The sequence below is a fragment of the Doryrhamphus excisus genome, linkage group LG6 (assembly GCF_037039965.1).
Source record: "Doryrhamphus excisus strain RoL-2023G ecotype Guam linkage group LG6, RoL_Dexc_Guam_v1.1, whole genome shotgun sequence".
In the NCBI taxonomy this organism is placed as follows: domain Eukaryota; kingdom Metazoa; phylum Chordata; class Actinopteri; order Syngnathiformes; family Syngnathidae; genus Doryrhamphus; species Doryrhamphus excisus.
In genome coordinates, this window is record NC_136362.1 from 22,219,966 (window position 1) to 22,236,283 (window position 16,318).

The 16,318-nt window shown below is 40.4% G+C and overlaps 1 protein-coding gene across 1 annotated transcript; it reads left to right on the top strand.

Annotated features, from left to right (window-relative positions):
* The first annotated feature begins 10,570 nt into the window (after positions 1-10,570).
* On the top strand, positions 10,571-15,729 carry LOC131138629 (neuroepithelial cell-transforming gene 1 protein-like). The gene is made up of 12 exons (XM_058087721.2): positions 10,571-10,916; positions 11,256-11,322; positions 11,411-11,470; positions 12,194-12,301; positions 12,364-12,534; positions 12,613-12,675; positions 12,766-12,862; positions 12,931-13,007; positions 13,076-13,333; positions 14,794-14,964; positions 15,035-15,221; positions 15,301-15,729. Exons 1-12 carry the CDS (start codon positions 10,777-10,779, stop codon positions 15,510-15,512), a joined length of 1,611 nt encoding a protein of 536 aa, XP_057943704.2. The 5' UTR covers positions 10,571-10,776; the 3' UTR covers positions 15,513-15,729.
* The last annotated feature ends 589 nt before the right edge of the window (positions 15,730-16,318 follow it).

A 16,318-nucleotide genomic window follows, 5' to 3' on the forward strand; every position in this document is an offset into this window, starting at 1 on the left:
GCAAACTTTTCAAACCTATAGTTTCAAACAATGACAAAACTTACCACTTCCACATGGAATGAGAGCCGTTTTTTTTTTCAAATATATATTTATGAATAAGTCATGCTGTTCTACAGTTACATATGCCTTGTTATTTGTCCAACAATATGCATATCAAAGCAAACTGTACCTATGTTTGCTTCAAGCATAAACATGGCTAAATGAAGTCAAATACAAATAGACGGCATTCTGTGTTCTACACTGGCCGCTAGGTGTCAGTAATGTTACATTGACCACACATAGCCAATTGCCAATAGTCCATATGTACACGGAGTCCATATTTGAGTCTATATTTTCTGTTTTGTCTACTATATTGGGTAATAGGAGTGTAAAGGTGACTATAGGGGTGTTATTTCATGTCTGAAGGGCTCTAATTATGTTAAAAATGCATTTATATGTTGTAAACAGAATTTCTCTGTCTTATTTCCCCTAATTATGTCTACTATATTGGGTAATAGCAGGGTAACGGTGACTATAGGGGTGTTATTTCATGTCCACAGGGCTCTATTGATGTTAGAAGGCCTATTTAGAAGGTGGTTAACAGGTTTATCATGACCATTATGTCTGCTATATTGGGTAATAGGAGTGTAAAGGTGACTATAGGGGTGTTATTTCATGTCCAGAGGGCTCTATTGATGCTAAGGTATATTTAGAAGGTGGTTAACAGGTTTATTATTTTTATTATTTAGAACAGTTTTTTGTGTCTTACTCTGTCTTATTATAACTACTACATTGGGTAATAGGAGTGTAAAGGTAACTATCGGGGTGTTATTTCATGTCTGGCGGTCTCTAATGTTAAAAAAACGGATTTAGAAGGTGGTAAACAGGTTTTCTGTGTCTTACTCTCTCTTATTATGTCTGCTGTATATATGGGTAAAGCAGTGTAAATGTGACTATAGGGGTGTTATTTTATGTCTGGAGAGCTCTACTGTTAAAAAACATATTTAGAAGGCAGTAAACAGGTTTTCTGTGTCTTATTTTCTCTTATTATGCCCACTATATTGGTTAACATATGCAGTAAAATGATAGTAGTGAACTATGTATTAGTGTTTAACATTAAACTGCCTTGTGCTCACTCGGCTGAAGGACCAGAGTCTGAAGGTACGGAAGTTAACCACAACAGGAAGTCAAATAAACACACAAAGCCAAAATCTATCTTTCGACTCCTGTGTAATAGCAAGAAAGCTAAACGGTGTCATCTGGTGGGTCACGTGGCCCCGGCCCCCAGACCAGGAAGTGCAGTAAACAAACGCTCTTAAAAATGTATGGCAAAGATCATATTTTACAGTTGATTCACTGCTCTGTATTGAATATAAAATAAAAAGCTAAGCCAAATGGGCCTTGTTATGGATACACCGTATTCACAAATGTTGATTATTATTGGTGAGAAATGAGAGTACAGAAACCCGTTGTTAGTTTGGTAAACCGGATGTAGTTTATTGTGAAGGGCACTGAACAGGATGTATTTTGTGTCCACCGTATTTTGTGTAAACCTAAAAACATTTACCTTTATGTTGATGCTGCGTTGCAGCGTTCGATGAAAATAGGACTATTTACTTTCACGAAAGTGTTTTTGCCAATACTTTGGTGGCAAAAAAACATAACCATCGCTGCTATTGACGTTTTTTAATAGCTTGAAATCCGCGACGAAGAACTGGAGTCTGAGGCTGGGTGTCGAACTTGGCAGAGAACTTTATTCTTCTTTCAAACATTAACTCACACTCCTCACTACGCGAGACATAACCGCACACCTTGCAACCATAACAGGAAGAGAAAACCCCTTTCCCTCGCGCCCATCCCTCCGGGTGGTAACCACTCCACTATCGATGGTTCCGGGGTCAATTATGTACCACTAACCTAGCACTACAACCTGCTTGATTGTTCCAAAGGAAAAAAACTGAAGCTAGCAGGACGGGTGGCTTGATCCTCCTCTTTCGTGGCGCTAGAGGTGGAGTTCTAGAGTGTTCTTGGACGCTTGACAAGTGGACCAAAGTGCATCCTACGTCGGCCGGGTGGGCAGTGAGTCACTTCCCGAGGTGTCCTCGCCAGGCCCCAAGAACAGGAAGAGAGGAGCAAGTCACCATGGCGGTCAGCTGACTCACCACACGGGAACGTAAAGCGGGAAGTGTGCGTGTGTGCACCACGCCCACCGTCCTTACCCTAAGTGTTTTTCATCATGACGGTCAACACAAAAAAATGCCGGGGTAGATTCCTGCTCCGTGAGTCGTGCCTTCTCACGTGGCATCCGCGAAGGCATACTACTTCCCTCGCGGAACTTCCCGCTCGTGTGGACGTCCCCCTACCAGCCACGCGCCTCGTACGTCAATCATACACGAGCAAGCACTAAGCGCGGGAAAAACTCCCTTTCGAGAAGGTTCATGCTCAATGACTACTGCTCCTCCGTCCTATAGATGATCTTTGGCTAGTGCTTTTTTTCTTGCAGAATATCTGTAAAAAAAAGCAGAGCACTCCTTTGTCATTTAGAGGATCTCTGACCAGTGTTTCTTTTAAGCATGTCCTAAAAACAACAGCAAGCTCCTGTCATACATAGAGGATCTTTGCCTAGCTTATAGGTTCTTAAAATAATGGTATCTTGGACTTTCTTTTATTTGCACTATGTCCTTAAAAACAGCAAAGAACTCCTCTAACAAATAGAGGATCTTTGACTCACATTTTGAGGGGTTTTTTTTCAGGACGTTTTTAAAAGCAGTCGAGCACTTCTATGTCACATAGAGGATCTTTGACCATATCCTGGAAAACTGTGGACAACTACTCTCTCAAATACAGAATCTTTGACTAGCTTTTTTTCCAGAATGTCCCTAAAAATAGCAGAATTGTTTGGGTTTTTTTGGCTGTTGTTTTTTTGCAGTAGGTCCTTAAAAACAGCAGAGCACTCCTCTGTCTATAGATGATCTTTGGCTAGTGCTTTTTTTTCTCGCAGTATATCTGTAAAAACAGCAGAGTGCTCCTGTCACGTAAACGATCTTTGACTAGCTCACATTTTGAGTTTTGTTTTTTTTTCCAGTAAGTTTTTAAAAGCAGCAGCGCACTTCTATGTCACATAGAGGATCTTTGACCATATCCTGAAAAACTGCGGACAACTACTCTGTCAAATACAGAATCTTTGACTAGCTTTTTTTTTCAGAATGTCCATAAAAATAGCAGAATTGTTTTTTTTTTGTTGTTGTTTTTTTGCAGTACGTCCTTAAAAACAGCGGTGTGCTCCTCTGTCCAAGAGATGATCTTTGGATAGTGGATAGATTTTTGGATTTTTTTTCGTCCAAAAATATTTGTTTATATTATTTTTTTCCACAAAAATGTGTGTCTACGTTCTCCTTCTTCATATTATTATTATTATTATTGTTATTATCAATTTAACAACACGGTAGATCCCCACAAATGTTTATGTCTTTCTTCTTCTTGTTTTGAAGTATCAGTCATAAATTGTAAGTCCAAAATATTATTATTAAGATTATTAACATCACAATACATAATCTCACACAATCATGATTCAGCATGTCTATAAATATAGCATATAGCATAGCATTTTTATGCTAACATGCGAGGACATAGAAGGAGAAGTTGGTGTGGAGCGAAAGGGAAAGTGGGTGTTGACTCACAGGCGAAGTGACAGATGTACACTCGCACCAGTGACGTAAAGATGAAGGAGAGAGGGAGGTAAAAGGGGGCGGTACCACGCCCCCCTGCTCTCCCCTCCCCTGCTCTCCCCTCCCCTCCCCTTGCCGTCCCGCACACAAGATGAGCATGAGGTGGCCTCTGCGTTCATTTGGACTTGCGATGTGGGACCTGACCTTCAGTTGGTGAGTGTTTGTCCGTTTCATCTCCAGTTCTGTCATGTTCATGTGGGCAGGGGTTCCACAGGGCATGGCGTTCGGACCCCTCCAAGACCACCAAGCCGACACGGGACAAACGGTATGTGGACCCGACAGACAAGGTGAATTAGACCCAGAAGTTCCATGAAGTGATGGTAGAGGCTACACAACGCAGGTTCACTCCTGTCATAGAGAGGATCTTTGATAAGCATTTTCTGTATACGTTATGCCCAAAAACAGCAAAGCACAGTCGTCATACTTTGGATCTTTGACGAGCGCTCTTGCTATAGGTTCTCAAAAATAGCACACTGCCGTACTATAGAGGATCTTTGACCAGCATTGTCGCAGTAGCTCAGTAAAACAGCAGAGCATCGCTGCCACACGTAGCATCTTTGACTAGCATTTTTGTTGTGTATTCCTAAAAACAACAAAAGATCTTGAACTTGCATATTTGCAGTTGCTCCCCAAAAATAACACATTCCTCCGTCTGTATTTGTGTCCTTCAAAATAACACAGCACTCCTCTGTCATAAAAATGTTGCATTTCCTTTTTTGCTGTATGTCACACCAGACCGTTCAGATATAGAGGATCTTTGACTCGCTTTTTTCAATCCACTAGATCCTCCTCCAGAGCACTTCTTTGTCATTTAGAGGATCTCTGACTAGTGTTTTTTTAAGCATGTCCTAAAAACAGCAAAGAACTCTTGTCACATAGAGGATCTTTGCCTAGCTTATAGGTTCTTACAGCACAAACAAAATATTGGTATCTTGGACTTTCTTTTATTTGCACTGTCCTTAAAAACAGCAAAGAACTCATCTGACAAATACAGGATCTTTGACTAGCTTTTTGATTTTTTGCAGGAAGTCTTTAAAAGCAGCAGATCACTTCTATGTCACATAGAGGATCTTTGGCCATATCTTGAAAAACTGCGGACAACTGCTCTGTCAAATACAGAAAAATGCAGAATGTCCCTAAAAATAGCAGAATTGTTTTTTTGGCTGTTGTTGTTTTTTTGCAGTGGGTCCTTAAAAACAGCGGAGTGCCCCTCTGTCCAATAGATGATCTTTGGCTAGTGCTTTTTTTTCTCGCAGTATATCTGTAAAAACAGCAGAGTGCTCCTGTCACATAAACAATCTTTGACTAGCTCACAGTTTGAGGTTTTTTTTCAGTAAGTCTTTAAAAGCAGCAGAGCACTTCTATGTCACATATAGAGGATCTTTGACCATATCCTGAAAAACTGCGGACAACTACTCTGTCAAATACAGAATCTTTGACTAGCTTTTTTTTCAGAATGTCCCTAAAAATAGCAGAATAGTTTTTTTTTGGCGGTTGTTGGTGTTGTTTTTTTTTTTGCAGTAGGTTCTTAAAAACAGCAGAGCACTTTTATGTCACATAAAGGATCTTTGACTATATCTTGAAAAACTGCGGACAACTGCTCTGTCAAACACAGAATCTTTGACTAGCTTTTTTTTGTTCAGAATGTCCCTAAAAATAGCAGAATTGTTTTATGGCTGTTGTTGTTTTTTGCAGTAGGTCCTTAAAAACAGTGGAGTGCTCCTCTGTCCTATAGATGATCTTTGGCTAGTGCTTTTTTTTCTCGCAGTATATCTGTAAAAACAGCAGAGCGCTCCTGTCACGTAAACAATCTTTGATTAGTTGCGCTTCCATTTTACATAGAGGATCTTTGACCATACCCTTAAAAACTGCGGACAACTACTCTGTCAAATACAGAATCTTTGACTAGCGTTTTTTTTTTTTTCAGAATGTCCCTAAAATAGCAGAATTGTTTTTTTGGCAAGTTGTTGTTTTTTTGCAGTAGGTCCTTAAAAACAGCAGAGCACTCCTCTGTCCTATAGATGATCTTTGGCTAGTGCGTTTTTTTTTTTCTTGCAGTATATCTGTAAAAACAGCAGAGCGCTCCTGTCACGTAAACAATCTTTGACTAGCTTTTTTTTGTAGAGGAATATAGAGGATCTTTGACTAGTTGTTTTTTTTCACAGTAGGGCCTTTAGAGGATCTTTAGAGGATCTAACCGGGTTTCATTCATTTTTTAAATTCATTTTAAATTCATTCATTTGTAAAAGTGCTCCCCTGGTGGTGACTTGGAGTAAAAGTAATGCATGAGTTTCATCATCACACAAAGACCACCAGGTCTTTTCCTCTCATGTGCCATCATCAAGCCAGGTCGGCGTGCAGATAAAAAGTTGAACAAAAGGCCTAAAAGGCTGGTCTTTCTCTCAGGACTTAAATCATCTGTGAGTGATTCTTCGAAAGGTTGCACTCATACCTAAGTTCTTCAAGCAGATCAAATTCTTTCATCTGCACTTCCAGGAAGGGAGATGTCAGATCTGCTTGAGGTTGAACTCCTCAAAGACTTGGAGATTATGACCTCTCTTTCTTTTTGGCCTGCTTGCTTGCACGTATTCACAGATTCAAACCTTCCTTCCTTTCAAGGACCATCACTCTGCTTGGTCCATGTGTCAGTCTCACTGGAGAACGGCCCAAGTATTTGTCATTTTACAAATAAGGAGTTAGTATGTTTTCTGTAGGCGGCATGATGAATTATCCTTACTGACCTTTTTTGCAGTACATTTAGCCAGTATTTTAGCAACTATATAACATTTGTTATTGTTCAGGTTGTGCAGGAATATGTAAAAGATTTCCTTCCGATTGTCCTCCTCTTCCAGGGCCACGTTGTTGTTGGCCGCCATGTTGTGTCGCGTGTCAACGACCCGCGGATGAAAGGTGAAGGTTATCATTTCCAACATGTCAGCAATAGCGTGATAACCTTTGGGGGCTCGTGCTTCCTTCACTTATGTGCCTGAGCTGAATGGAGGAATTGTCCTTGAAGGCTGATGACTGTAGTGGATATCTTCCACGCACTGTATGCACCTGAACGCATCATGTTTTACCTCACACCAGCATCAATCGTCTCACAAGGACAACGTGGTGGGAGTTTAAAGTTTGGAGTCACCAATTAACTTAACATGCATGTTTTTGCTAGCAGTCGGACCCCGAAGAGCTGAAGATAACTCATTACAGAAGAAAGAACGTACATTGACAGGACATAACATATTTTAACAAGGATACAAAAAAGCTACAGTACAGCCAAACGCACTTAAAGTGGACCTATTATACTTTTTTCACTTTCCTGACCTATAATTGTAGTTAGAATGTTGTATTCTGGTGTTAAACCAAGTCAAAGTTTCACATAATGAGGTTTTCGCATTTGGAAGTGAGCCCTGAAAGAAGTTTGGGATGATTCAAAACGCTCTGTTTCAAAAGGTGTGGTAAAACTGTCCCGTTGTGATGTCACAGAGGAGCGGACTTCCTTATATGGGCGCGAAAACGCTTGCATACAGGGAGAGGGGTTGCTAATAGCCGTTTCCCAACCACAATTAGTGGCCACATTAGACTGTAGAAAACCTAACGCTAAAATGCTAAAGCTACTTACCATTAAGAGACGTCTTGAAGTAACTTTGGACTGTTCAGTCTCTACTTCCGATCGGATTCGGAATCCGACAAATGTAGCTGGATGCTAAAAGCCGACATTTTTAAAAGATCCGATTATTATCAACTTACAAACTTACATAAATGTATGTGTAAACTACTGTAAACGTAAAAACAAGTTCCCATGCCGCTGTTTTTAAATTATCTCGAATTTATTTTTTAGATTTGTAGGTAAGTATTACCTGTTTTTCTTCATGTACTGAACTGGATAGCAGTCAGAACTCACTCAGGATGCATTCATGGTCTCAGACAAAGTTGGATTTTTTAAAACTCATTACAAAAGACGTGCATTTTCCCCACTCGGGTGTTAAAAATATTCAAGCATCGCAAAGGGAGCCACAATAAAGAGGCTGAAGAGCCACATGCGGCTCTGGAGCCGCAGGTTGCTGACCCCTGTTCTAAGCCAACCACAGTGGAGTGACACGTCCCTGGAGGCGGACCTTAGGTGGAATACATTAAAACAGACCATTTTTGCAGGAACATCGAAATGCAAAGAAATACAGCTGAATAGGTGCAAATTCTGGAAGAACTAGAAAGCTTTTTGTGCTGGTTATTGTGTGTAGCTGTTCTGTAGGAGTCCACAACTCAATACAAAGGCCCGAAAAATGAGCACAATGGTAACAAAAAGTTACTGTGCACCATTTAGCGATGGCCAGAACAAATGAAAATATAATTATTTTTATTACAGAGTTTTGCATATGCAATGATTGAGCAAATGCTAATTGATTAAGCACCAAAACTTACTGTATCAAAAACAAAATAAAAAATGACTGGCAAAGATGTTTTCCATACTAGACTGCACTCACAAGCTGATTTCATTTGGTGGCGTAGATGTTGTTCTCCAGTCTCTAGCACCACATGAAATCAGTGTTGTGGGATGTGGACTCTCTCGGACTGTCCATGAACACACCACACCCCAACATGACCAAGAAGATCTGGTTTTCCTTGTTTTGGGTTATTATTATTATTATTTTTTTTTATGTGTATTGTTCCCTCAGCGGGCCTGAAGTGATGCATTCAAGTGCTGTACGAGCCAACATGCAAGTGAAAAATAAAGAAGTCATCATCAGGGCTGTGAATGGGCCGTATCCCACCACAGGCACCAGATGGCGTTGTTTTACTTGATGTCTTCCTGTCCTTTTTCTGCCTAGCAACAGGACCCCAGGAAACAGTTGCATGTTTAAAATACGGGATGTTTGTGTTTGCGACTACACACCACACAAGCATGTCACATTCATCATGGAACTGACAGCCAACTCAGGTGATCATGAAGGAAGGACGCTGCTGAAGGATCATCATCATCAGATCGCTCTCTGAAGGTCAGTCAGGTCATCCGAGAGGGGAAGTGACAAAAGGCAATAACATCCATGCTGCTTTGTCAAAATATGAAGAAATATAAAACATGAGAAAGGCTGAGTGCGTGGGGTCTTTTTTACAGCTTTATTTAACATTATTAGAGCTCTTTAGACATGAAATAACACCCCTATAGTCACTTTTACATTCCTATTACTCAATATAGTAAACATCATGAAAGTAAGCAAGATATGGAAAACCTATTTACCACCTTCTAAATACACTCTTAACATAATTAGAGCCCTAAAGAAATGAAATAACACCCCTAGAGGCACATTACACTAATTACACTCATTTTTACTCAAACATAACAAAACACAAGAGAAAGTAAGACATAAAAAGCTTGTTTACCACCTTCTAAATACACATTTTTAACATTTTAGAGCTTTCTAGACATGAAATAACACCCCTATAGTCACCTTTACACTCATATTGCTCAATATAGTGAACATAATTTAAAAAAAAAAACAAAGATATGGACAACCCATTTACCACCTTCTAAATACACTTTTTAACATGATTAGAGCCCTAGAGACATGAAATAACACCCCTATAGTCACCTTTGCACTGCTATTACTCATAGTAAAAATAATAAAAGAATGCAAGATAGGGTAAACCTGTTTACCATCTTCTAAATACACTTTTTAACATGATTAGAGCCCTAGAGACATGAAATAACACCCCTATAGTCACCTTTGCACTACTATTACTCAATATAGTAGACATAAGAGAAAGTAAGACATAAAAAACTTGTTTACCACCTTCTAAATTCGCGTTTTGAACATTGTGAGAGCGCTCTAGACATGAAATAACACCCCTATAGTCACATTACACTAATTTTACTCAAACATAACTAAACACAAGAGAAAGTAAGAAATAAAAGTTTTTTTACCACCTTCTAAATACGCATTTTTAACATTTTAGAGCTCTCTAGACCTGAAATAACACCCCTATAGTCACCTTTACACTCATATTACTCAATATAGTGAACATAATAAAAAAATGAAAGATATGGAAAACCTATTTATCACCTTCTAAATACACTTTTTAACATAATTTGAGCCCTGAAGACATGAAATAACACCCCTATAGTCACCTTTACCCTCCTATTACTCATAGTAAACATAATAAAAACTTGTTTACCACCTTCTAAATACACGTTTTCAACATTGTCAGAGCTCTCTAGACATGAAATAACACCCCTATAGTCACATTACAGTAATTTTACTCATAACTAAAGATAACTAAACATAAGAAAAAGTAAGACATAAAAAGGTTTTTACCACCTGCATATTTTTAGACTAATTGTAGGCCATAATCGACAACAAAACAGCCCATATTGTAGTTTTTCAGAAAGTAATGAATAAAGGATGGCCGTTTGGTGGTAGACTATAGTCTATTATTAGCCCAAACATATGTAAATATAATGTAAATATAAATGGCCACTGGTTGGCAGTAATGACCCAAAACAGCGGGACATTACCTTATATGACATTACTTTAACACTGCACGAAGTTAATCAATTAAATAGAAATAAAACAGACCGATTAGCTCGCTAACTAGCTAGCTTGTGAGCTCGCTAGCTTGCGTTTGTCTCAACTTCCTGTGGCGTAAGAGTTGCAATGTGGTGTAAACAAAGAATAATAGGAGTCCAGAGGTAACTATAGGGGTGTCATTTCATGTATATATGTATCTAATAATATTTTTTAATGATTTAGAAAGTCATAAACGGGTTTTCTATGCTCTAACTATTCTATATTACGAGTCTGGAAACAAGTAAAGCACATCAATGACAACGGAAGGGGTTCCTTCTTGACCCCGCCCACATTCATTGTCTCCTAGCAGCGAGCCTCGAGCTATTTGCTGATTGGTCCATTTCCAACAATCCGCCATTTTCAAACTTCCGCAGTGGTGTGTTTGTGTGTGTGTGAATGTGCTCTGTTGTCATCGAGTGGATTTCTTTTACAATCATCATCGATTCCATAATTGGCCCCGCAAAACTGTCGTCGCAAGCGATTTTGAACTAAAGTCTGCCGGAAAAATGGAAGAAAACGATGAAGTAAACGGGGGAACGTTGGGAAAGAAAACCAAACTCCGTCGGACGTCATCGAGGTTGTCCACCATCAGTGTTATCAGTGCAGCGTCGTCGCCACAAAGTCTCCGGAGAAATAACTCCAAAAAGTACGTATGCACCTTTAAATTTAAATAAATAAATTAATTAATTAACGCGAAACATGTACCGGGTTATAGAGGCGAACAAATAATACTATTTAGGTATACTATTTAGGTAATGGCGGTTTTCACGTTTGCTGAATGGTAAACGATGCGTTCAAGTACGTCCGGAAACTACATAAAATTTGATCACATGCTAACTAACGCCTGGGTTTTGCTTCTTTTGAAGTACCTTTGTATACATTTTGCATACATGTACACATTGGAAAGTAGACTTTAAACAGACTACATTTAAACTGACTACGTTGTACCGTAACTCATAGTAATAACATTTTTTTTTTACTGTAGACCTCCATTGCAGAGAGGCAGCTCCTTCACCTTCCTCACTCCAGGGACTCCTTGGGACTTCAGTATGGTGAGCTCACGTAGAGGATGATAGTAATAAATAAATAATAATAAATAAATAATAATAAAATAACCCTCACTGACTAATTGTTGGGCAGAAGAGAAAACGCAAAGAGAAGGACGACGACACGGTCAGCTTGTCCAGTTTCGACCTGAAGGTAGGTGCTCAGACATCTCGTCTTTGCCCTTGACGGTGTCGACAAGTCAAATCCTTCCTCCCAAATTCTAGCCGCGTTATTCCAGTAATCCCACTCTCCCACTATCTCTCATGTTTACTGGCTAATACAAGTGTAAAGGTCACGCCTTTTTATGGCTGCTCATTGGTTTCATCGTGATAAGTGAATATTAAAGTAGGATTCTTTATTTATAAATACAATATTTTCATAGTTATAAAAAATAGAAAACCTGTTTACTACCGTTACACTCCTATTATTCAAAATAGTCGACATAATAGAAAGGAAGACCTAAAAACCTATTTACCACCTTCTAAATACACACATTTTTAACATTTTAGAGCCCTCTAGACATGGAATAGCACCCCTATAGTCACCTTTACACTCATATTACTCAATATAGTGAACATAATAAAAGAATGAAAGATATGGAAAACATATTTACCACCTTCTAAATACACTTTTTAACATGATTAGAGCCCTAGAGACATGAAATAACACCCCTATAGTCACCTTTACACTCCACACCTAATATTGTAGATATAATAAGACATAGAAAACCTGTTTACCACTTTCAAAATAGTTGTTTAAATTATTAGAGCCCTTTAGACATGAAATAGCACCCCTATAGTAGTAGTTACACTACTATTACCCAATATAATAGACACGGTAATTTTTTTGGGGGGGGGGCGGGGTTGATTTTGTCAGGAACCCACAACCAAGCGAGGAAGACCGCTAGCACGAGTGTCCTCTCTCGTCAACTTCATGTCTCCTTCCAAGAACGGGGCGGTGCGACGTTTCGGTCAGACCATCCAGGTAAGCCCCCCCCCCCCATCAGTTCGCCCAGAAGGAGCCTTGACAAGGACGTTTATTTGCAGTCCATGTCGCTGCGTGGCGACTCCAAGTCTCCCGGTGCGTCCCTCAAAGGCGGCGGCAGCAAGATGGCCGCCCCGACCCCCACCAAGCGGAGGAGCAGCACCTTGTGGTCCGAGACGCTGGACGTTCACCAGAAGAGGTCCTTCTCCTCCAAGGAGATCAAGAGACAGGAGGTAGCGTGTTTGCGTTGAGGTTAGCAGCTATGTCTGTGACGTCATACCCACCCCCAACCCCCCTTTCTTCTTCTCCAGGCTATTCATGAGCTCTTCAGAGGAGAGCAGGATCTCATCGAAGATCTGCAACTTGCACGAAAGGTTGTTTTTTTTCCCCGTGATGTGTTCAAAACCACCGTACACTGGCCTTTCCGTGGTGTTTGTGTTGACAAGCTTGGCCGCTTTGTTCAGGCGTACCACGACCCCATGCTCAAGCTCTCCATCATGACGGAGGAGGAACTGGCCCACATCTTTGGAGACCTGGATGCATACATCCCCTTGCATGAAGGTCAGGAACTGCGGGTGAAAAAGTGCAGGAAAATGTTCCATTCTCATGGAAGTCCTTGTCCCTTGTAGATCTTCTGAGGAAGCTAACAGAGGGGACGGGTTCTGACGGGACGGTGGCTGAGATAGGCCAGATGGTGATGGACTGGGTAAGCATGGAAAGCAGCACCTTCTCTCACGTGCCCCCCCACCCCCCATCACATGACGCCGTGTCCAGCTTCCAGGCCTGAACGCCTACAAGAACTACTGCAGCAACCAGCTGGCCGCCAAAGCCCTGCTGGACCAGAAGAAGCAGGACCGGCGGGTCCAGGACTTCCTGCAGCGCTGCCTGGAGTCGCCCTTCAGCAGGAAGTTGGACCTGTGGAGCTTCCTGGACGTCCCGCGCTCCCGTCTGGTCAAATACCCACTGCTGCTCAGAGAGATCCTCCGACACACTCCTGCTGACCACCCCGACTTCGCCACCCTGGGTCGAGCCGTACGAGCGGTCGCCTTCTCATCGCCTTCCTTCTCATCGCCTTCCTTCTCATCGCCTTCCTTCTCCTCGCCTTCCTTCTCCTCGCCTTCCTTCTCATCGCCTTCCTTCTCCTCGCCTTCCTTCTCATCGCCTTCCTTCTCATCGCCTTCCTTCTCATCGCCTTCCTTCTCATCGCCTTCCTTCTCCTCGCCTTCCTTCCCATCGCCTTCCTTCTCATCGCCTTCCTTCTCATCGCCTTCCTTCTCCTCGCCTTCCTTCTCATCGCCTTCCTTCTCCTCGCCTTCCTTCTCATCGCCTTCCTTCTCATCGCCTTCCTTCTCCTCGCCTTCCTTCTCATCGCCTTCCTTCTCCTCGCCTTCCTTCTCCTCGCCTTCCTTGTTCTCACCTTCTCCTCGCCTTCCTTCTCCTTGCCTTCTCCTTCTCTACGGGAAGACTTGAATGCCTTCTTATTCCATGGGGGGGGGGCAAACACATAGAAGCTAGTTGGCAACTTCCATAAAAAATATGCTGAATTCAGTATGTCCATTAAATATTATACTGTAATATTTTATTTTTTATCTCTATAGAATAGTATATTTAGTAATGTACATATATTGTAATATTTTAATTAAGTATTAGTGTACATTTGTTGGCGAATTATTTTTTTTAAACATTTGAATTATTATAAAAAATACTTTTTAAGATTCTAATATTACTTTAATTTATTTGAATGTATGTTATTATGTTGTTTATTTAAACATTTATTTATATAAGTTTAAATAAATAACAACATAAATAACATAACATAAATATATTCATTCATTCATTTTCTACCGCTTTTCCTCACGAGGGTCGCGGGGGGTGCTGGAGCCTATCCCAGCTGTCTTCGGGCGAGAGGCGGGGTACACCCTGGACTGGTCGCCAGCCAATCACAGGGCACATATAGACAAACAACCATCTATAAAATAATATATTTAGTAACATACATATATTGTAATATTTTAATTAAGTATATTTGTTGGCAAATTATTTTTTTAAACATTTGAATTATTTTTAAAAATACTTTTTAACATTCTAATATTAAATTTATTAATTTATTTGAATTTATTTTATTGTTATTTATTTAAACATTTATATATATATAATAAATAACATAATAAAATAAATTCAAATAAATTAATTTAATATTAGAATATATATACACATACGCATATATATATATATGTGTATATTATTTATACATACATACATGCACACACAAATTCAGTATGTCCATTAAATATTATACTGTAATATTTTAATTACTGTTTTTTTATCTCTATAGAATATATTTAGTAATATGTGTATATTGTAATATTTTAATTAAGTATTAGTGTTTATTTTTTTAAACATTTTATTTTATTTATTTAAACATTTATTTATATATATATATATATATATGTGTATATGTGTTGAATGTTCAAGTATTTTTGCTCCTCCAGATGATCATAATCCAGGAGGTTCTGTCGGACATCAACGTGAGGAAGGGCGAGTCAGAGTGCCGCTACTACATCGATAAGCTGGAGTACTTGGATGACAAGCAGCGAGACCCTTTGATCAACGACTGCAAGAACCTTCTGTGTCACGGGGAGCTGAGGACCAAGAGCGGCTCGGTAAGGACGGCCATCATTGGGTCGTGGTCGTCGTCATCATCATCACATGACGCATGGCGTTGCACCACAGAGGCTGCACGTGTTCCTGTTCTCCGAGCTGCTGATTCTGACTCGTCCAGTGACTCGGAACGACAGGAGCTGCTTCCAGGTCTACAGGCAGCCCATGCCGGTTCGGCACTTGGAGCTGGAAGACCTGCAGGACGGAGAGACTCGCATGGGGGGCTCCTTTCGGGGGGCTTTTACCAGTGGAGAGAAAGGTGGGCCTGTTGGCGCGTTTTTCAAAACTGTTTCCGTAAAAACAGATTAAAAAATCCAAGCAAATGTTGTTCCCTCCAGCTAAGAATATTTTCCGTGTGAGCTCCATGGATACATCCCACACCCTGCATGTCAATGACGTCTACCACAAGCAGCAGTGGCTCAACTGCCTGCGTGCCGCCATCGCTCACCACCGCTGCTCCGCACCCGGAGATGAAAACTGCCCGCCTGCACCCCTGGGACCGCAACTCAGGCCGCAGACGCTCTCCAAAAGGTCTGACGGAGTTCCCTAATCGGGAAGGAGTCTGGAGTGGAGCAATAAAAGTCCCCATCAAGCCATTCTTCTTTTTATACGTTTCCGTCCATGTATGTGGAATTAGCTTTTACTTTGTTTTATCAGTAACTTTTGTCCTTCTGCAAATGATTCTTTAAAAAACATTTCTGGGAAAAAAAGCAGTGATTTGATGTGAGATGAGGACCAACTCTGACAAAAATAAAACATGCATTTGTTCTTTCAAGAAAGAAACAGCAGTGTGATTGATTTGTAGCGCAGGCCTAGATGAGCATTGGAACCCGGGACTCGTGAACCGTGGCGAATGACAGTAGCATGCTAACACCTAGCACAATAGTGCTAAGTGTTTGTAAAATAGTCTATGAAAATGGCTGGAAATGCTGCTTTGCTAGTGTTAGCATGCTAACAGCTAGTATGATAGTGCTAAGTGTATATAAAATACTCTATGAAATGGCTAAAACTGCTACTGTGCTAATGTCAGCATGCTACCAATGCTAACATTAGCATTCTAACACCTAGCATGATAGTACTGTTCATAAAATAGTTTATGAAAATGGCTAAAAATGCTACTGTGCTATTGTCAGCATGCTACCAATGCTAATATTAGCATGCTCACACCTAGCACAATAGTGCCAAGTGTTGATATGTATGTCTCCTTGAAAATGACTAGAAATGCTGCTATGCTAGTGTTAACATGCTAACAGCTAGCATGATAGTGCTAAGTGTTTATAAAATAGTGTATAAAAATGGCTAAAAATGCTATTGTCAGCATGCTACCAATGCTAACATTGGCATGCTAACACCTAG